Consider the following 21624-nt stretch of genomic DNA (forward strand, 5'->3'; position numbering starts at 1 on the left):
TTGTTCTTCCTTCAGAAATTGCTTGTGGTGCTATAGAATCCTTCTCGTTGCCACTCTGCGATTCAACCTTTGTGATAACTAGAGTACTGCCATTGCAGCATCCAGGGTCCTCCATAGCTTTTCTCTTGACAGGGCTTCAGAAAATGTCACCTTCTAGGAAACACTCTGGCAAAGCCTTGATTCTTGTTCTACTATAATTACTCAGCTGATCAACGAGTTCAGCGGTTTGTGGGTAGGTTTGAAATTAATTCTAAGGGTGCATGTAAAACCAGTGGGGAAATATAGAAGATGAAGGGAAAAAAAAGTCAATTATAAATACGTTTAGAAATCTTTTATCTTAAAATTTCTCTTGCTGCCTGCAACAAATTTTCATGTTTCTGGCAGGCATCACTGTCAACACAACTTAGAAAAGAATATGCTGATCTTACAATAATTGCAGTTCACAGGTATAGGAAAGCAGATGGATTAAGCTCGCAGTTAGCCCAGTTAGTCTTGTAGTGTAAGTAGGTAAGTAAAGTGCCAAGGGACTGGCACTGTGTTTTGAAGGGTCCAACTATTTGAAGCAAAGTGAATGTCTGGTTCATTCAAGGTGGGAGAAGGAGTGGGAAGGTTTGGAGGCTCATGAGGGTGCTGAGGGGTTTTGGTGAGGGGAGTCCCGTTGACATCCGTGAGGCCAGTTGTGTGTCCCTGCAGTCAAGGGGAGGTCACGCTGTCAGGGATGAGCAAGCCCTGACGTTTCGGCGCCGAAGCAATCCTGCAGCTGGCTGGAGGAAGCTCTGTGGTTGAGTTATGCAATTCTGCTCTTTCTCTGCAGAGTTTTTGCTACTCTCAACTATTGGAAAGTGGGTGAGGTGGAGCCTTGGGATCAGCTCCTAGGACAGTGTCTCTGGGTTTAAGGAGTCCTGACTGACTCCAGCCTTACAGACTCAGAGAGAGGGGCTTCTCCTGGGAAATGGATCCCTTGCCAAGTTCATCCTTTTTTAAAGCAATTTGATATGTTGGAGTCTTTTACTCGCTTGGTTTCCTTTTGAAAGCTTCCGCGTCGGCAGGAGGCAGGTAAGGCAAGCAGCAGTTGCCTCTGGAATTAATTGGGGTGCCCCGAGCCCAGGTGCTCTGCTTTTCTGCTTTACTCTGTCACAGCTTGTTGGGCTGAAAACATTTTGTTTTTAAGGGATCTACTGCACTCTCTCTATCTACGGGAAACAGAATTAAACGGAGGGGAAAAAAAGTGAAGAATTTGGCAAGGAGCCACACAGTGACTAAAGTAAGAAGTAGGGAAGTTGCAGTAAGTTTAGTTACCAGGACATTGCATGGCAGAGCGGATCAGCCCTGGATCTTTAAGAGGCTCAGAGACAAGCACAGGATGCCCTTCCTACAGTGCAAAGGAGCTTTGCTTCCTTAGGTGAATGTCCCGGCACTGCAACTACGAGTGAAGCTGTTGATCTTGGGAGGGGATAAAGCTGCGTGTAAAAATGAGAAGAGAGGAGTGTACCAGACTGCTATGGAAGGCAGCAACTTTGCTGCTGTGACTTTTCTAAGCCTTCAAGGGTAAGATTTAAATGCTTTCCTTCCGCTTGTTTGTTTTCCCTGTCAGTTTTCTGGGTGGCAGAAAACTTGCCTATTTTTGAAGGCTTTCCTTTGCTTTTCAAGAGCTTTGCAAAGCTCAACCAAAGCGCTTGGGGTTGAGCTTTTTCTCTGGGCAAGCCGGTCGACTTCTGGGTGGAGTGAGACGAGCCGTGCATGATCCCAAGCAGCAGCAGCAGCCGCTCGGGGAGGCTGCTATTGTTTGCATTGTTACGGGGGGGAGCAGAATGCAGAAACTGGCTCTGCCTCGGCGGCTCATCGGTAACTTGAGCGTCACAACTAACTTTTGCTGGATGTGAATGTTTGACTGCCGTTCTGGTGTCAGCTTAAAGAGCGTTTTAATGAAGACAGATGGCGGATATTGGATCATTGCTTTAAAACGTGGCAGATAACAGGCTGAAGTCTGTTTCCCAGCAATTATAGCTAATTGCATTGGCACATTTCAGTGCAGGGGTAGGAGCACACAGTTTCGTGGGTTTGTGTGCGTATAGCTTTGAATAGCACCAAAAAACAGATGGAGGGCTTGCTCGCCTCGCCCAGGTTAACTCTTCAGGTGTTTAAAGAGCTGCGGAGGTTTCAGGATTACATTAAAACTCTTCACACTAGTAGATTTAAATCAGTCACCACTCCCTGTAAACCCTGATGCCAAGAATGACCATTTATAGCCTCCTAAATTTATACCAGGTTGAATTATGGCAAATGTGATTTCAGCCCTGAAGGAGCCTTATTCTGGGATTAAAATCACACATTTTGCTTCTCCATTCTGCAGCTCGCTGTGTTTCCCCACTTGTAGAGCTGTGAGTGGTACAACACATGGTATCCCCTGTTTTGCTCTTGAGGTGTTCAAACAGGATATTAGAAGGGGTGGAGAAATACAAATGCTAACGTGTTTCACAGTTAAAATATGATTAGTACTAATTATTTCTAATGGCTGAAATTTTGTGTTTGCTTTCAATAAGGGAAAGCAAATACATTGTGCTCTTTGGATTCCAAATTTGGAAAGTTTGATTGGAACAGTTAATATAGCAGAAGTTTAAAGGGGTCCCTTTGCAAACGTGCCTTTGTGATACTGTCCTGGTGTCCTGGGTTCAGCTGTAACAGTTGTTTTTCTGCTTCTTAGTAAACAGCATTGCAAGGTCAGCCTATGCCAGGTGTGCTAGGACTTCCCATGTCTCTGGCCAGAGCATTAGCAACCATTGCTCCAAACTGTGATGTTCCTCTCTGCAATACCTGTAGTAAATGTTTCCTGCTTTAGTGCCTCATGTGCACCCCCTCAGCAAGTGTGCGGTGGAGACATGGAGAAAACAGGGAGTTTGAGGACCTAATGTATTTTAAACCATTGATATTTTACAGTTGTGCCTCCAAATCCATTTTAAAGCGACAGGTTTTCAAAACTTAGGAACTTAGATTTGTTTCAACTCTTGGTATTTAACAGCATTACTCCACCAAGGACACTCATCAGCACAGGCAGCCTTGAACCTTGCTGTCACAATGCCCAGTGCTTGGAAACTACTTTATCGTATACTGAGTCTGGTACTTTAGCCTGTGACCGTTTAGTGTTTGTGATTGTTACATTGCCTAAACATAGATTAAAAAACAACCAAAAAAATTAACTATGCATCTTGATCATGTGCAAAAATGGACTTGACAGGGAGAGCTGGTGACTGGACGTAAGGTATGCAGTCTGGTTTATTTACCTGGGCATGTCTATTTAAGCTTTTTAGGGTGTATGCATACCACACTATGTGTGGTGGCAAAAATGACTGGATAAATCTTGTTTTACTGCCTAATTCTCCTGGTCCTTTGGTGCTTCCTTCTAGTATTCAGCACAATTTGCTGGCCCCTCAGATCTGCTATTACCACTGCTTGGGCAGGAGTTTTGGTCTGTATTGAACTACACCCCATGATCCAGATTAAAATAACCCTTCCAAAAATGATTGTGTTTAACATGGATCATTTCACAGAGTCTGGGAACAAGGTGATGGGAGCAGAAGCATCAAGTATTTTCTGATTTGTATTTATCATTGTATCTGATGTGCTGTGTAGCTATGTCCAGAGAAGAGAGGCCAAGAAACTAGCCATGTTTTCCATCTGTAACATCTGCTCTCTGTTATCTGAGTTGTGCTATGTTTTTTCTCACTTTGACTCTCATCACTGCGGTGGTGGGAAGTGCCTCCTTCCACATCCAGTTTGCAGTACAGCCCTTAGGAAGCCATGGTTTTGGATTAGGCTGTAGCCCTTGCAAATTCCATGTGCTGTAGCTCATTGCTACCTGCCTCTCATGCAGGAGAAGCTTTGCACTTGTGTTCTTCAGCTTAATCTGGCTCTTGTCTCTCTTAAATAAGGCTGAATTTGGTTTACAAGAAAGCATCCCTTCCCTATTCAATATCTGTCAAATTAGCTTCTCATTGTGGATATTATATTGCTCAAAGCCCATGATTAAACTGTCAGTAGCCATAAAGGAAGTGGATTGTCTTTGCAGAAGTGTAAGCCATAGCTAGACAATCTGTAGATACAAAAGCCTTCTATAGTGAGAAGGGATAATTTATTCTTAGCTTATACTTCAAATCCTCATAAATGAGGAACTGTGAATTTGAACTTTAAATAATTTTTGCTATAGGCTCTGAAAACATGGGGAAGTGATGTGTCCTGTAAAGCGGGACCTGCGTAATTGTTCAAACAGAAACAAAAAAAAAACCCAAAACAACCATAAAATAATTGAGTGGAAAATGGAACAACACTAAAACGTTCAGAAGGGCTGTCACAGACTGTGGAAGGCAACTTTAGGAGATGGAAGCAGTGCTTCACTTTGCCCCCGAAAATAGCTGGTGCCAGGGAAAAAAAGGCAAACAGGAAATTGTCTTTTTTCTGACTATAGAAAGTTTTTGTGTGTTTTATGGGTTTTCAGGAATAGGAGGCTTTGAAGGTGTCTTACCAAAATTTGAGAAGTACTTCATGGCGTGTGGAAATGAAACATGACAGAGGTAATTTTATTCCAGAAAGTGCAAAGGGAAATTAAAACCATAGCAATGTATGTGAGTGATATTGGGCTGAAGACCCTTTGTTGTAATTTTGGGACTGCAACTAAATCTTACATTTAAAAAATAGAGAGATTCGTAAAGAAAACTGATCCAGGACATGAATTTTGATTGCAAGTGGAATCTGGGGAACAAAAAATACTCTGATGGAGATTGTTGATAGATACAGGTGCAAAGATGTTTGATCCTGCAGGTAGGATGGAGAGTCCAAAATACCCCAAGAAAAAGACCTGGGACTGGAAGACGGACAGAGCTGAGGTCAGCCAGGAGACCACATCTCTCTGTAAAAATTGTGATAACTAGCAGAAATGAGAGCAGTACCTGACACACCACTGAAAGGAACAAGGCCACCATTTGTCTGTGTTTGTTCTGATGTTTGCAGCTGATGGTCAATGAACTCTCAGACTGAAAATAGATGGAAGTGTAAAGGTAAAAAAGAGGTGTGAGCAGGCAGGCCCACACAGGAGCTATAGCCACCATGAGAGCAATTTGTTAGGTGAAGGAGTATGAGGATTAGGTGTGTGAGTCAATAACAAAGCAGAGAAGGAAGATATTTGCAATATTATGACAATAAAGGGTACACCTCAGTGCAATAGGGGTGTGTCAAGTCCTTAATGCCACTGTGTGTGTGCCCGTTGAATACTGACACATTCTCATATGACATTGTGGTTTGGGCAAGCTAAGAACTGAGATTTGCATAAAGTATCATGCCAGCTTGAGAAGGATTCATAATTCCTAGGCTTTAACTAAGTAAGCTCTATGTTAAATCTGCATGATGGTGTATGTACTGGAGAGGTAACTTGTACAAATGGATATGGCAAATTTATGACCCAGATCTGCCCTAAAAGACAAGGTTTTATAGGAATAGTGAGCCTGTACATATTTGAGCTGGCCATGGTAATTTAAATTTGCCGCTGAGTGAACATGTTCAATGAATGCAGTGCTAATCAAAGCCATTAAGAAGCTGAAGGAATTAAAGATGCCCTCCATGACAAAACAGTGTATTGTTGCAGTCTTGTCATACTGCAGTCACACCAGAAACCAGTGATTAAAGAATCACAATAATTAGCAAAAGACGTGTCAGAACTGAAGGAAGTTTCAGGTTTTTGTTTACAAGATGAGATCATAACTCTATTGTTTCTTTCATGTTGTTACTGCTGAAAGAAGGCTTACAACAACCCCCTCTTCTCTGTTCCCTCACAAATATAAGCATCCTTTTTTTCTCTCAGCTGAAATTATATGCCTTGTCAATTGAGTACACAGCTGGGAGAGGTTTGGTAGCTGGGGATAGCTTTTCTAAAATGTTTGTAAAATACAGCAAGATCTGGAGTTTAGAAGGATTGCCATGAGATGATTACAACCAGCCAACGTTTTGCATCCTTGTGCTGCCAGTGATTATCAGATCTGTGGCTCCTGGTGCTCTAGGAAATGTGAGGTCTTTACCTCTGGGTATGTAGGTAGTGTTGTCTCACTTCTTCCACCATCTGATGGGAAGCTCTCAGTCTTAGTGAAGAAGGTTTTGTAAGACACAATAGTAACCCTAAAACATGGCAGAAATATGTTGAAAATTATAGGCTGAGGTCAGTTAAGGATGGAAAGCAAGGTTGGTCAGTAGGGTTGAGAAAGCTTTAGGTTGTGACATTGAATATTGTAACTCTTAAGTGGTTTAGTTCCATGGACAGAGGACATTTTGGGGAGATGTGTTGGCAAAGCAATTTTTCTGGTGAACAGAAACAATTGGACCTACATGAGTGAATAGAATAAGGGTCTCCTTCAAACACAGAAGGCACAGAGGGGCTCCCAGACATCACAATCAGTGGCAGGCAGCACTGCTCTGGACTCAGGGTATGTCGAACTCAGCTGGCTGGCTGGAGCTTACCTGCTGCTGTTTGCCTTATCTCAGGCCCATTGAATTGCAGCAGCTAAATATAGCTTTGTGTTAGCATCTGGAATAGAGATCTGTGCAGAAATGTTTGACCTATGCAATGGTTGTGGAGCTTTCCTTAGAGTTTAACTTCATTTTCTGAAAAGATGTGGAGCCCAAGCTTCTCCGAGCATGGTCTGATGATGTTGTATAAGGTTTGTGTTTGGGCAGTGGCGTAGCCTGTATTCACATCTGTGTGTTTCCAAAATATGATATGTTTGCTACATTCGTCTCCTTAGACACCTTTGCTCTGCACAGATAGCGTAGGATAAAGTGCAAAATCTTCATTCTGTCCAGATAGATCACTATTCCTTCAAATGTCTCTGCTTGGCTCCACTGACCAGTTAAGTAACTGGTACAGCATTCTTGTTGATTCAGGCTCCCAGTCAGTCAGGCGTTCCAGGCAGTGCCAGCTATAACTGTGCCCATGGATCTCCACAGGCTGTCAGCATGAACATCTCCATTGCATCCTTCAAATAAACTTGGATGCTTGGAACCGAAAGTTCCATTACCAACAGGTTTTGATGTGATTTTGTTTAGTCCTCAGTTCCTCTGCATATCAGGATAGGCTGAGTGCCTGAGATGCATTTCTGTGCCTGGGTTTAGGCTTCTGGGCCAGAAGTTTGCAGCTGATGGGGAGAAATTTTACTGACAGCCATACAGGTTAGTCCACCCCAAGCACAGCGAGTGACCAGCAGATGAACAACAGTGTGAGCCAGTACATGTTGAGCACAGGCAGATGTACAGGAAACCAGTGTTTCCTGCTGCTTCCTCCTCTTCAGGGAGGCTGGCCTTGCACTGGGTAATCACACAGCTCCTTTGCACCTTAAGGACAAACTCTGTGCGTATTTCTCCTTATCACATCAGACCAAGGTTGTAAGAATATCTTTTTCAGTCTTTTCTTCACAGACCTTTTCTTTGTGCCATGTCAGGAGATTAACAGGTCAAAATGTCCCAGGTAAGGTAGCCCACACTGATGCAGTGCAACTTGCAAACCTGAGATGGTTTTGCATTTTAAAACACACTATGTGATAAACTGCAGCTGTTGGCCACTGTGTTTAGGAGTTTGGTTTTCCCATTTTACGGGCATGGAATTACATGTATGTGTGGAGTCATGTCATCCTGTGGGATAGAAACCCCCATTGTGAATTACCGTCTCTTTTCTCTTGCAGAAGTTCCATGGATTTGGACTAAAATAAAGTTTTGGGATGTCTCTATTTGGATTAAAATTTGGAAAGAAGAAACTGAGAGGTGAGTGCAGTCTGGTAAAGTCATTGTCACTGGTGGCAAACTGAGAAATGTAAACATAGCACATGTGTGAACCCTTGAGATCGTGTCTGGGACCATGTCTTACACCTGCAGAGAAGGCAAGGGAAGAAACACTTCATTTACTTTTCCTGCATTTCATAGTACCTTGTTGAGTGTGTGGACCAGAACAGGCTGCTGTTTGTGCTCTGTCATGGCACATGTCTGGCTTGGGGATGTTGTGTTTTGGTGTTTCTCCTGTGAAGATCTTTTTGGGGAGTCATGGGTGAGCAACGCACACTGCTCTCTCCCAAGCAGTTTATAAAATACGTCAGAAGCAAGTAAGTGTGAAGGTTCGATGCAGTTTTGATGATGAAATGCATTGATGTACTCTGAAAACTGTGTCAAGTTCTGGGCCCCTCACTACAAGAGAGACATTGAGGTGCTGGAGCAGGCCCAGAGAAAGGCAACAGAGCTGGTGAAGGGTCTGGAGCACAAGTGTGATGGGGAAAGGCTGAAGGACTTGCTAGGGTTTAGTCTGGAGAAGAGAAGGCTCAGGGGGATCCTAAAAGGAGGTTGTAGTGAGGTGGGGGTCAGTCTCTTCTCCCAAATAGCAAGTCACAGGACAAGAGAAAATAGCCTCAAGTTGCATAAGGGTGGGATTAGATTGGATATTAGGGAAAAAATCTTCACTGAACGGGCGGTGAAGCACTGAACAGGTTGTCCAGGGAAGTGGTGGAGTCACCATCCCTGGAGGTATTTAAAAGATGTGTAGATGTGGTGCTTAGGGACATGGTTTAGTGGTTTTCTTGTCAGTGCTAATAATTTCTCCGTGTGAGGTCCATATGGCATCCAAACAAAGAGGTGTGAAGGTAGGAGCAGTCATTCTCTGCAGCACAATCTCACTTCTCAGCAGAAATCCCTGAAAAGATGAACACCTGAAGGAAGTCCAGCAGGACGGCTACTAGTGTATCCTTGAAGTGGGCCAGCTTCGTACAGCCTCTTAGGGTGCATCTTCATCAGACTTTGCAGCAGGAGCCACTGAATTGAGTCTCATGTTCTATCACTTTGCCTCCAGGCCCTGGGTGTGATCTCTGGTCAGGAATCCAGGTCTGCAGACACTATGAAGAGGAAAAGTCTCTAGCCTTTCCTTTCAGGGTGTTTCTCCCTGTATTTGATGAACACAGAGATTAGTGCCCTACTTGTATTTTGGCATGAAATTATTTTTTCCCAACCTCTTTGAGCTCAGCAGACTGAATAGCTTTTTCCTAAGGGTTTATTTTTGCAATTGTCCTGCTATTTCCCCTTCCTGGTACAGGGCAGACTGTGAACCCTGGTGTTAAGACAGAGGCATCCGTTTACTGCTCCGATAGTCCCAGAAGAGAAGTTTGTCTTTGCTCCTGGGGAATGATCTCTGCCAGCACCAGGTCTCTTTCTCCATCTTGGTTTTGGAAATGAGAGCACAGGCTTGCTTGTGAGCTTCTGTCCACCCAGGGCATCTCCACTTGTAAAGCAGTAGCTGTTCTGATTATCAGAAAGATTATGTTGCTGTACTACGAAAGTTTTGTGCTTTGCCTGTCCTTGGGTTTTAGCAGAGAAGTGTTCAGCTCCCCTTTCAGCCAACTGCCTAAGAAACTCAGATCTTCCTAGATGTAAACCCCATAATTTATAGTGAAAAATAATTTATTTTCACATTTATGCACATATTTATCACCAGTTCAAAACCCATGAATTCAAACTGGAGGAAGTTCAGAGAAGGATAGGGGAAGCTTGGGTGATCAGGGAATGGTGAGCTTCCATAACAGGAAGCTAAAAGAGCATTTTTTCTTTCCCTTTTAATTCTTTTGCCTTGCAGCCCAAAAGCTGCGATTGCTCCTTGCAAACATTTCACTGGAATAAGTGCCAGGTTTGAAGTGCTATTTTAATCCAACAGTTTATAAGCCTTTGTTTTGGAGAAGTTTGTAGGACTGTGCTGCCTGAGAGCCGGGGAATATCCCATGGTCTCATTGTAGAGTCAGTACTGCTGACGGGAAGACCATAGGAAGAAATTCTTTACTGTGAGGGTGGTGAGGCACTGGAATGGGTTGCCCAGGGAAGTTGTGAATGCTCCATCCCTGGTGGTGTTCAAGGCCAGGTTGGACAGAGCCTTGGGTGCCATGGTTTAGTGTGAGGTGTCCCTGCCCATGGCAGGGGGGTTGGAACTGGATGATCTTAAGGTCCTTTCCAACCCTAACTATTCTATGATTCTATGATTCTATATCTCTCTTCTAAAAACAAAGCTCAATGACAGTTAACCTTACAGAAGAGCCATGATCATGGTGTGACTTCCATGGGAGGTTATGGATTACCTCAGGCATCAGCTGTTGAAACTGGGATCACAATTGCTCCCGTGAGAACACTAATAATTTTCTGTTTGTCCCTAGCAAGAAATGGCTGTTTTCACATGAGCTGGGATGCAGGCAATATTGGAAGAGTCTTTCAGGATAGGAATGGTTTAACAAGACAGGTTACATCCTCTAAATTTCCTGGAGATAAAGAGTTTTTATGCAGATCATAGAATCATAGAATCATAGAATAGTTAGGGTTGGAAAGGACCTTAAGATCATCTAGTTCCAACTCCCCTGCCATAGGCAGGGATATCCCACACTAAACCATGTCACCCAAGGCCTCATGTTCTTTATACAAGTAACCAGGGATGTAAGTAAAACTCAGCTGTGTGTATCATATCAGACGCAGAAACACTGTTGGAGGAAACCAGTTCCTAGATGATCAAACCTTATGAATCTCTTCCAGCTGAAGTGGGGAAGCACAATTCTTAGATAAGCAGCAGTAGTATTTCTCTGTAAAAGATGCCCGAAATCCTTTACTCTGAGGTTAACCTACAATGAACATTGACGAAACGGAGAGGAATGAGGACACTTTCGGTTCATGGTGCGTGTGGGAAGAAATAAGGATCATGCCTTGGTGATGGCCGATAAATGTGGAATGTGTTTGCTCACTGGCTTGATCCCAAAGCAGCTTAACTCAGCACTGTAGCTTTGTACCTTGAGGATGGGAATGGCCGAGTACTATCCATGAACCAAACAGAAATAGGGAATGTGGAGAACTCATCTACACAAATAAACTTATCTCAAGGTGTGTGCTTCCAGTCAATGGCAAGAGCAGTCATTGCTGCAGCTTCATCTGCAAAAGCCCAGCCTAGGGGCACTGTAGAAGGAAGAGAATGGATATAAACTGAGCCAGGGCTTTTGGAAAGCTCCACTGGGTTTTAATTCTTGCTGCAAGCGATAGCCTGTTCTCCAGAGTAGCTGGGTTTTGAACATCTCTGGGCAGAGTTTGGCAGGGGAGCAGCTGCCTATGAAGAAGACAGCCCAAGACTCGCTCTACAGACATAAAGCCTGACTGCCTTCTGGGACTCTCATTCAGATCTGATAGGAAATGTTAGAATCATAGAATATCACTAATGGTATGAAATAGGGAAAACAAATAAATTAATCTAGAGCCATCAGCATAGGTTACAGTAAAGGTAATGCTGTAAAAAAAAAAAAATTGCTAGAAAACTGTATGCACCATACTCTTTTTGCAAACCAGTAAAATGTTACTGCATACAATGCAAATGTAAAACAGAGTCATTTCCTGCAGGTACAGAAGTGCAACTTCTTTTCTCAATACTGTGGATAAACAATTATTTTTTCCTTGTAATAGTAATGTTTCTATCAAGCTATTACAGAGTGGACCAGGAAAACATTAATGAATTGAGGGGTGAAGTGTACTCAAGTTCTGATCGGAAATGGTTGCTTCAGCCAAAATAGAGGAGAAAAAAAGAAAAGAGAGAAAAAAAAAAGATGTAACGCAGAAGTACAAGACAAAGGTGAATGAGACTTCTCGCAAATCTTAGCAACACTTAGATGGAAATCAAATTTAAATGTAGTCCACTCTGCTTTTGAAGAGGCTTTTGTTCAGGTCCCAAGCCTCGATTGCTTGATGCAGTCTCCTATGAAAGAATACTCAGAAGGTGTTGCCTTAAACAGCAAACCTATTTTTAGTGGTGGAGCCACTCTTAGTAGGTGTGTCTGCATGGGACTGATAGCCAATCACTATCTTTGGAGGAAGTCCTAATCTTTCTTTGTATACTCTCCCTATATGTGTACCAGCATCCCTGTTTTCATATTCAGTTGTCCATATTGTTATTTTATCACCCTTAGTTCTAACATTAACAACAGCACCGCATACATCATCACTGTAGTCATCAAATGACTCCCCAACAGGGCACAGCAGTGTCTCTAGCCAGAAGAGATCAAGGTCACTTCACCTCTGCTGTTTGTTTAGTGTAATTAGCCGTTGCCCTCCTTGCTTGCTCTTTTCATCTTCCTGCATGGGTTCAATCCCATCCTTAAAGAGCAAGTAGTCACAACCAGGCATTAAATTACTAGAGAGCTGGATATGGTTGTATAAAGCCCAAAAGTCTTCAACAGTATCAAGCTTTGAGATAAGACAAAGATTTGCTTGCCAAGTTTTGCTCCTGTCGTTTTTGAAAAAACAGAGTGCCCATCTGTTTTGTAGTGGCTGCTTAATATACTGCTCAGGGCTGGCAACCTCCTGACTAGGTGCTGCTGGCTCAGTTTTCTCCTCTTCTGAAGGCTGAGGGTTGGGAGTTGTTTCTGGTTCCACCGCTGCCATCTTTGATCGGTCTGTGGAAATGTTTTACCACAACAGACATTCAGTATGAAAAATGTATTTATTTTTACATAATTTCCCATGAGGGAAATAACTGTGAATAGAAAAACTTCTCAAAGTTCATTTCAGAGCTGTATTTATTTTTATGATTTTTGCAGCGCTTCCTATCACTGTGTATTGCTGTTATTAACAACATGTGCAATTGTGTCAAGCTGTGGCTTGACATGTTTAGGAGATACTGTTTTCTAGTAAAGGAAATTATATGTGCCAGCCAGTCACTGTCAGAGTAGTTTTTAAAATAAAAACAAGTAACTATTTCAGCTGCTTTGTTTGGCATGCTGATATTCATCAAAATATTGTGAATACAATTACAAAACCCAGGATATGAAGTGATGCAAAATTCTAACCCAAATCTGAAAAAGAAACAAAAAGAATCTAAAGCTTTCCAAAATGAAAAAGAAACAATTTCTACTGCTGATATATTTGGAAAAAAGCACACTTTCATTCTGAAGTGGACTGAAAGCAAACATGAAAAGATGTAGATGATTCTTGAGAAGTAGTCTGTTGCAAGGCACTTCTGAGATGTGTTGAGTCCCCACTCCTTGCCCGAAGCCAAACCAATTGGTGAGACATCAATGGGAGGAGTAAGTGAAGGAAAACCAGGACAGGTATTATTGCAAGAAATGGGGAAAGGGAAAGACGAGGTAGCCTCTATCCCTCCCCAGAATAACCTAAAAGTGAATATTTTCTGGTCTAAGTTTATCAAGCACTTCCTCCATGCCTGTGTCCTAAGAGTGCTGTTTTGAACACGAGTGTTGTACACACTCTTTTTGAGCTCTCATTTCTTGTTTTCTGTCTCGTTATGGTGATAATATCGAATATGTTAGAAAAATGTCAGGATATAATACTGAATATTATGTTAATATTACTGGGCCTCAGGCAGAAGTAATTCCAGCTCCCCCTCAAGGTTTCTGATTTCAGACCTCGTATCTGCTGTATGAAAATGAAGGTATGTCAGTACCTCTCCTAAGTAAGTATTCTGTTAGTGATGACAGAAAAGAAATAATTTTGCATTAATACCAGGAGCATGTGAAATGTTTTACCTGTGTGAGAAATTCCAGTTGCCACATGGTGTTTGTTTAGCGCTAGCAGAAGGCTGAGCTCTGCACCAGGCACAAAAGATGCAGTCCAATGACCACAAAAGTGTATTTCTTGCATTTCATTTCTTCAGGAGGATGAAGCATTCTTGTTCTTGGGGCAAAAAGACATAATAAAGAAGATCTTTATTTAATAATGGAGGAACAGGCAGGAGGGAACAGGGCTAAACCCATTTATGGCAGTGTCTCTGAATGGTTTTGGTCCAGGGGTTTTTTTAAGTAAATCTCACATATTCAGTGGAAGCTCCTCCATTTCAGAGACACAAACGCATGTGATCGCCAGCATAAATCCTCCCCAGGCACAGCAGCCAGAGAGGCTCCATAGAAAAGAGGAATCTACACACGAAAAAAGCGAGGTTTTGGAACATGGAGCCCTGGAGAGCCCCTCCTTTGAGTCAATAATAAAAACCACGTTTGTTTGCCAGGCAGCTGAGCATGTTCCTGCTCCAAGCAGGGCTTGGCTGTGACCTTCCCCTTGCCCGTTTTCATCCCACTGGGTTCTCACGGCTCCTCCTGCCCCAGCCACTCTTGCTGCACCCTGACAGGCTCTGGCTGCAGTTCAGGGCAGGGATTGGCTTTGGTTTCATGCTGCAGAACAGCAGGCACACCAACACCAGGCAGGTTACAGAGTTAGGTCGACACTTGGGTAATGAGGGTTTGGCTTCTGTCTCTGTCCCCGACCAGCTGTGAAAAGTAGATCTCTAGCCAGTGTGCGCCTCAGACCTGTTGTACAGCTCATCCCTTCACTCACATATCCTCTGATCCATGGCGAATGTTGACTTCCTCGGTTAAGATCCCTGGCTTTGGTTTTGGGTACAGTTCACTTAGTGCAGCTCTGTTCCCAGCAAGGCACTACTGTATTATGAATGTGAAATCTGGTGATATTACCACTATAAAAATAATCCTGCTCTCTTTAACCTAATGGTAGGGATTCTACCCAGGTACAGCACACGTAAATTGAGAAACTTTTTGCATGGTTCCTTCACCTGTCATGACTGAAAAAAGAGCAGCAATTATTGGTTTAAGGTACAAGGAGATTTTGGCTATTAGCTTGCCAAATCACCTCCCTAGGAACACCGATTTTAGTTGCCTAATACAGTATACATGTAACTTCCCCTCTCCCATGGAGTTGCCTTTCAATGAATATTCTCTTTTTTGAGGAGAAGATAGAGATACTGACACACTGTGGTGGGTTTCAGTTATTTGTGCACACGGAGTAATGGTCTAGCAAAGACCTGAAAAAAGGATCAGGATCCTCTGCTAGCGAAGGGATGGGTGATCTCCTGGGTGCTGGATGCAAGGTGGCACTTGTGCCATTGCCGAGAAGTGATACCAAAAGCTGTGTCACACAGTGATGATGAGGTGCCCAAAAGTAGGGTCAATAGAATCAGGGGGAAGATGGGATAAGAGGAGCTGGAAAGAGACACATCATGAGATTTGACAGAAGAAACATGCTGCAACTGGTGGAGGTCTTTTGAGACTGCTTATAGCCTGTTGCAGGAGAGAACTGAATTACAGTCACAGGAAGGTCAGATATGTGCCCTTGGGAGCAGAATAACTGTTTTTCAGCTTTTGCAACTTGGTATTGGTAAGGTTAATAGCTTTGCTAAGAGCGACTCTTCAAGGGAAGCTGGGGAGATGAGCCTAGCCTTTGGATGCCACTCTGCAGCTGGTCCAGAACAGCGTTCATGCTCCTGAGGTCACTTGTTTAAAGGGTGGAGTGGAGATTATTATTTTTACACAGTTTATGTTGTCTCTGTTCTGTTGTCAGGCTTAGTTACACTGGCACTCCCCTAACTGGGCTGTGTTCCTTTCATGCATGAGGTATCAGGGCCTAGTTTGTATATGACTTGGCAAAACCAGGCAGATCTCAACCTCCTCTTTCTTGGAGCCTCAAGACTTAGTACCTACAAAACCTTTCCAACAGCCTGCTGAAAGCATTGCTCTTGGCACATGCTCCTTAGCATAAACCAGAAACAAATTTCCAGGCTGTCTGACCAGATCTTGAATCTAACCGCTTGCAGGACTTTTTCGTGCAGCAGTCCTAAGCTGGTGGGCTAGCCAGTTACATTTATAGCTGATTTTTGGCACGGGTTTAATTTGATTAAATACAGATGTTATTCTGTGGTTTAGCTCCTAAATCTGTCTGCTTGAGAAAACAGCCACTTTCCCAGTGAGCTGGTCTCAGTGGTTAGACCAAGAACTGGGCACTAAGCCATATTTATGTACACTGAGTTTCCACTGATGAATAATCTAAGTTTTCAGTGGCAGTGAAATGATAACTTGGAGCACAAATCCCATTCCTTCTTTCCAGTGATTTGTGACCGGAGTTTGCAAAAGCAGAAAGTTTGAGTTGCTTAAAGATACAAAAAAGTTTCAAGAAATGAAAAAACTTCTCATCTGATAGCCCTTCAGGTTTCCCCTCCCTTTTTCCTCAATGCTTTCAGAATCAACAGGGCATGATAAGACATGCATGCCTGGATCTACAGCCAAATTACCCTGAGCTGTGGTTCCCAGGTGAAGCTGGTGCAATGCTTGACTTTTCCTAATTTTTTGTTTATTGTGATCATCCAAGAGGCTTTATTTCAGTCCAAACAGTTCCAGAAACAAACAAAAGTTTTCTGTCTTGATAGCTGAGAACTGCTGGTTTAGGAGGCACAACAGTAGGATAAAACCACTGAGGCAACATTGCCCTGTGAATGTGGTCAGTGGTGGCTCTCCTTTGGTTTAGCCTGAGGACTTGCTTGTTGGTGTTGTTGGATGAGGTGCCCTTTGCAATTCACTTGTTGGTTCTTGCTTTAACCAAAGGTATTGGCTGTTATCCAGTAACAAAAATGAAAATTCCTTGTATTCTGGCCTTCTTTACACTGCCTCTGGGGGAGATGTATGGCTACAGCAGGCCAGAGACTTTAGTCAGTTTTGAACCAGGTTCACAGCTGGAGCCTTCACAAATGGGTTGTCTTGGAAAACCTGCCCTTAGGTACTGTATGATCAGTCATAGGAGGGCAATACTTTGAGTAAGTTTCATTTGCTGTTGTTTTTAAGATCCCTGCTTAACGTGAACTGCTTCATGTTTCTGTGCTATCCCAAAACTCTTTGCAGCTACTTGTGTGTCTCACATAAAAGCCATTCCTCTTGGAGGGTGCATCTCTCCCCACGGTGACAAGGCAGGCCCCTTTCCTCACGGGAGCAGATATACACGTTCTTTATTTCTGGGAGCATGTCAGAGCCTTGAATTCGAATGCATGTGTTAAATACCTCTTCCATGGCCACATGCACCCTGGAGCAGGCTAAAGAAGGAGGACGGCTCCTCACTCCCCCAGTGAGCTGGAAAGAGCAAAGTTGCTTGGGCATATCCAGCCACTACCAGTAGCACATGGATTTCTGTTTCTGCGTGCAGTCCCCTTGAGGGCTGCCCTGCCTACAGAAAACAGAAAGTCATTGAAGACCTTAAAGCCTTTCAGAAGCTGATGCATGATGCCAAGGCTCTGCTGTGCCCTGTGTCTCATGTGCTGGTAAGGGAATGGGTACCCAAAGGGCTCTAGCCTAGATTAGCAGTTCTGGATGTCTTTGTGCCTCTCTGTCAGTCATGCATTTCTGTAGCTCCTTTTGGTGAGGCAGTTGGGCAGGCCTGCTGGCTGGGAGCAACATGGACAGTGGTGTTGTCCCCTGTGAGAATCACCCTTTCATTTCATCTCATTGCCGCAGGTCTTTGGTTTGCCTGTGCTACTCCACTTAAGAGCATGGTGCATGCAAACAGCTTTGCCTCTGCCTGGGCTCTGTAAGCATGAAGCATGCCTCTCTAGCCTGGTAGGTTTTCAAGCTTTGTCATCTATTCCTATTCACATTAAAGTCGTTTATCTTTCCTGCTGTGTTTATTCCAGGACTACACTTGGAGACCCTGGGGAGGGGATAAGGGCAGCACTTAACTGTATGGGAGGAAATGTGCGAGTGTTGGGAAGTTCTGTTTTTAACAAATAGCTTTATCTTTTGACTGCTTTGATAATACTGGTTGCTCTCAGAAAAAATCCTTGAACGGGCACATAACACAATAGGTAAAGCCCTGCAAGCCTGGACCTCTTGAGATCTGCTTCTGTTTCCTCTGGGACACCAGACAAGTTACTCTGATCTCTCTGTACATTGTTCTCCCTATTGTGAAAGATGACAAAAATGTGTCTGAGGAAAGCAGTGAAGGATTAAGCACTTTGAAGGTCTTGAATGAAGCCTCCGTGGTTGGTCTGAATCACTGAGTCGGGGCAGATGGGAGCTGATTCGAAAACGCCTGACGCAGTTAGATATGCCAGAAGAGGGGGAAAACCACATTTACTTGCTAACAAAGATTTACATTGGTAATTTAAGGCCTTGATGCAAACAACTCACAGAAGCAAAAACAATGGTGGTCTGGAAAAGGGCTGAAGAATTAGGGATGATGTTTTACTTACGGGATGATATTTTACTTACAGGATGATTGGAAGGAAAGGAGGAAGGATAGAAGTTCAATGCACTGAACAGCTTAGGCGCTTGCTAATGTAAGAGTGAATAAACAGGAAGAACTAGATTTCTTAATACATCATTTAATAGGTGTAATAGACACGTGCTGAGATAACTCATGAGGCTGGAATATTAATAGAAAAGAATTATTTCTTTATTCTGGAACGGTAACAGAGGTTTTCCTTGTATGTCTATGTGCTGAGATCCAGCATGGAGAAAGAGATGAATAAATTGCAAATCTCTGAGTAATGCTACAAGGGTAAAGACAGCCATAGCAAACAAAGAAGGAAAGCGTTCTGTGAAACAAACCGAAACAAACCAAAATGTAGTTTTCTGAGAAACACAGAATGGTGATAAATGAAGAATTCTGGCTATGCAGAGGCAGAGTTGGAGGGGAACTTAGGGGAACACGACCTGTGCAGCTGGCACAGCATTTTGGTGCAGAGGTGGGTAATTTTTTGGAGCTAGAGAGGAACTGCTTCCCTCCAACAGGGAGGAGCTGCCTAGTGAAACCAGGAGGGAGTGTAAACAGGAATGATTGTGAAATGATGGTATGATACTTAGGAAAAAGTGACAATAGCACAGTGTTTAAAATGGACTTCAAGAAGGAAATCTTCAGTAGATGTGATGAACTAGTAACTGAGATCTCATGGGAAGAAAATCTGGGGTTGAGGGAAAGTTAAGCAGAGCTGTCGCTTCCTTAAATACTTGATATGAAAGGCAGGTATAAGCTACCATCTTCCAGGGAAAGGCTTAGAAGGGTGAGTGAAATGGAAAAATCACAGACTCCTCATTCACTTCAGGCAGAGAAAGGATGCCCCTAGAAGGTGCAAAGCAGCTTGTTTTATCCAGCACAAACTGTGTGGCAAAGGCAAGAAAGAGCTAATCTTGCTTTTCTTAAAGCAAGAAAAAGCTATCAAGGATCTTAAGGCCCTTTTCAACCCTAAGTATTCTATGATTCTATATATAAAAGGCAATAAAAGCTGTTCTGTAAGAGGTGGGATCTCTAGGGATCTGTAACACTCCTAGTAAGAGGGAGACCAAAGATGGTTTAGATCTGCTACTCAGTGAAAAAAAGCCTAGCCAATAATGCTAAGAAATCTGGGAAATGCCTTTTTTTTGGTGGAAAGGGAGGGGTGAGGGGTGGGGAGGTAGGGATCGATTGCTGTGTTGTTCTGTTGTTTTATTTTTATTTAGACATCTAACATAATAGTTGCCAGAAGGACAGGAGAAGGTGGAAGGCCTTGCACTGGAATAGAGTGGGAATAGGCTGGCTAGCAGAGGTAGCATAGCCTGGAGCAACTCTGCCTTTGAGAGTACCTGATGCACAGACAGGCAAAGTTCAAAACACAGGGAAGAGAGCAAGTATAGCTTCTATCTTAAAACAGGGGAAAAAAGAAAATCTGGGCAATTATAGATATATTGGCTTGACTTCTTGGTAAAGGTTAAAATAATTTAACTAACCACTTCAAAGTAACTCTAAGTGTGTTTGTGGGGAAGAGATTATTAACAGTCAGCAGTCATGAAAAACTGCAATAAACCAAAATGAATTCTGCATTAGCAGTAGCCAGAGGGCTAGAGAAAAAGCCTTAGATAACTGCCATGTATCTTGACTCTCACTCATGGCATTTTTACAAGTAAACTGGAAATACATGCTTGAGGTAGAATCACCATACAGTGAGTACTAGAAAACAAAATGCACTGACAATAGTTATCAATGACTGATTATGAAACTTGAGAGACTCATCAGGCATGTATACTGAGTCTGATACTCAATATTTTCTTCTGCATCATGGCTTGTGTAACAAAGAACACACTTAGTAAATCTGCAAACGGCACCATGCTGACAGGAGCCAAAAGCACACTGAAAGATAAGATTAGAATTGACTAGGTGGAGAAATAGCCTGAAAAACTTTGGGTGCAGTTCAGCAAGGACAAATGACAGATTTGCATTGCTTGATGAGGCATTAGCTCTGCCAGAAAGTGTCTAGCAAAATGGATCATATTCCGGAGCACCATCAGCTGTGTGCTGGTGGTGCCTAAGGATATTATTTTAAACTACTTTTAGTTGAGTTCCTATGTCGCATACACATTGTCTACAAGATAGGTGGAGTGTCTCTTATGCTTTGGTCAGCTTGGTAAGGCTTCAGCAGCAAACTATGGCCCATGCTGACCACTGTACATCCAGAATGAGGTGAACTATCTGTGAAGCTCACTGGAAAGCCACAAGAGTGATGCTACTTCTGACTGATTGACCCGTAAGAAGTGACTGGAGAAACTGGAGTTGCTTACCCTTGGGAAAAGAATGCTACAGTAAGGCATTACAGCCTTAAATACATAATGAACTTGTCTTGTGTTCTGTGTCCTGGGGAAGCAGCACAAGGAACTAAGGGGGAGTAGAAGAGCACATTTGACCATCCCAGGAGAAGATACAATGTATTTAAATTGAAGTAATGGCTTTTATGTTAAATAATGGGAGAAAAAACTCCCCCAGAGGAAGGACACTGCAGTCCTGGAAATAGGCAGCCTGAGCAACAGCCATCATTGAAGCTTTCTAGGACATTTATTGAGAGTGACAAGAAGACGCTGTCTTGAGGAAGAGGATAGATCTGATGGTCTTTCAAAATACCTTCCAGTACTTCTTGGTTTCATGATAGCTATAGTGGTGATGTCCTATTTGTGGGATGATGCTAGGAGATTCACTTATACTGGAGAATGGGCACTAACAGTAGCCTGATGGCAACAGCTCCAGAGACTTCAGGGTGAAGCGATGGAGCAGGGTAGGAGCAGTGTAAGTGTAAGTGTAATTGTAATTGTAGGGTAGTATAAGTGTAATTCTTATCCAGAAGAAACTGAGCAACCTGTTAAACCAGTGCAGGCATTGCAGTGAGTGGTGAGTTTAAGTGTGCTGTGATACCAGTCCACAGTGCTGCTCTATCAGTGACACCAGCCTCTTCAATTGCCTGACATGGGGCTGTTAGCCCAGAGCACAGATTCCCTGTGGCATTACTTTTCCTCAGCTCTGCTTGCTGTTTCTGATGTTTCATTCACATCTTTATTGACCTGCTTACCAGCAAGCATGCCTGATGTTTTTCCTCTTCTTTACAGAGGTAGAGAGACAACTTCAAGCAAACAACCGGGACTTTAATCTGCAGTTTGAATATGCTGTAAGTAACCAACATATGTTGTTTCGTGCAGATGTAGTCACAGATGTAGCTTCATCTGCTTCATGTCTTGAATGTTGTTTCAAGGAGGGTGATGTGACTGCATGCTAACTACGACCCTGCAAACTAGGCAGACATGTGCCTGATGAGCCATCAGAGATGGTTCGTTGCTGAGTCAACAATAGGAAGCTCTGCCTCTGGAGTCAACCCTGCAAACGGGCATATAGTGCGGGAAGAGCATAAGGTGGTGACTTTATACTCTTCCAGAAAACTATTTGTGAGTCAAAGCATTTGCAGGATCAGACTCCAAGGCCTTTCAATAATGGAACCTGGGGCCAGTTTTC

At 43.2% G+C, this 21624-nt stretch overlaps 1 protein-coding gene and 1 pseudogene across 2 annotated transcripts in view; one reads left to right on the top strand and one right to left on the bottom strand.

Annotated features, from left to right (window-relative positions):
* Window positions 1–1433: 1433 nt before the first annotated feature.
* The window catches only part of LOC308231686 (phospholipid-transporting ATPase FetA-like), a gene marked incomplete at its 3' end in the record, with an annotated part of 68126 nt that continues 47935 nt past the window's right edge, over window positions 1434–21624 (top strand). Inside the window, exons 1-3 of the mRNA XM_080637348.1 lie at window positions 1434–1548; window positions 7719–7797; window positions 21225–21283. Of these exons, the coding sequence (XP_080493474.1) occupies window positions 7755–7797; window positions 21225–21283 (102 nt within the window). The 5' untranslated portion in view covers window positions 1434–1548; window positions 7719–7754. The remainder of the gene's footprint in view (window positions 1549–7718; window positions 7798–21224; window positions 21284–21624) is intronic.
* LOC308231835 (eukaryotic translation initiation factor 4E pseudogene) lies at window positions 11815–12471 on the bottom strand (annotated as a pseudogene). The gene has a single exon. The product of its transcript is annotated as a eukaryotic translation initiation factor 4E pseudogene (transcript).

Source organism: Psittacula echo (assembly GCF_963264785.1).
Source record: "Psittacula echo genome assembly, chromosome: Z".
Lineage (NCBI taxonomy): Eukaryota > Metazoa > Chordata > Aves > Psittaciformes > Psittacidae > Psittacula > Psittacula echo.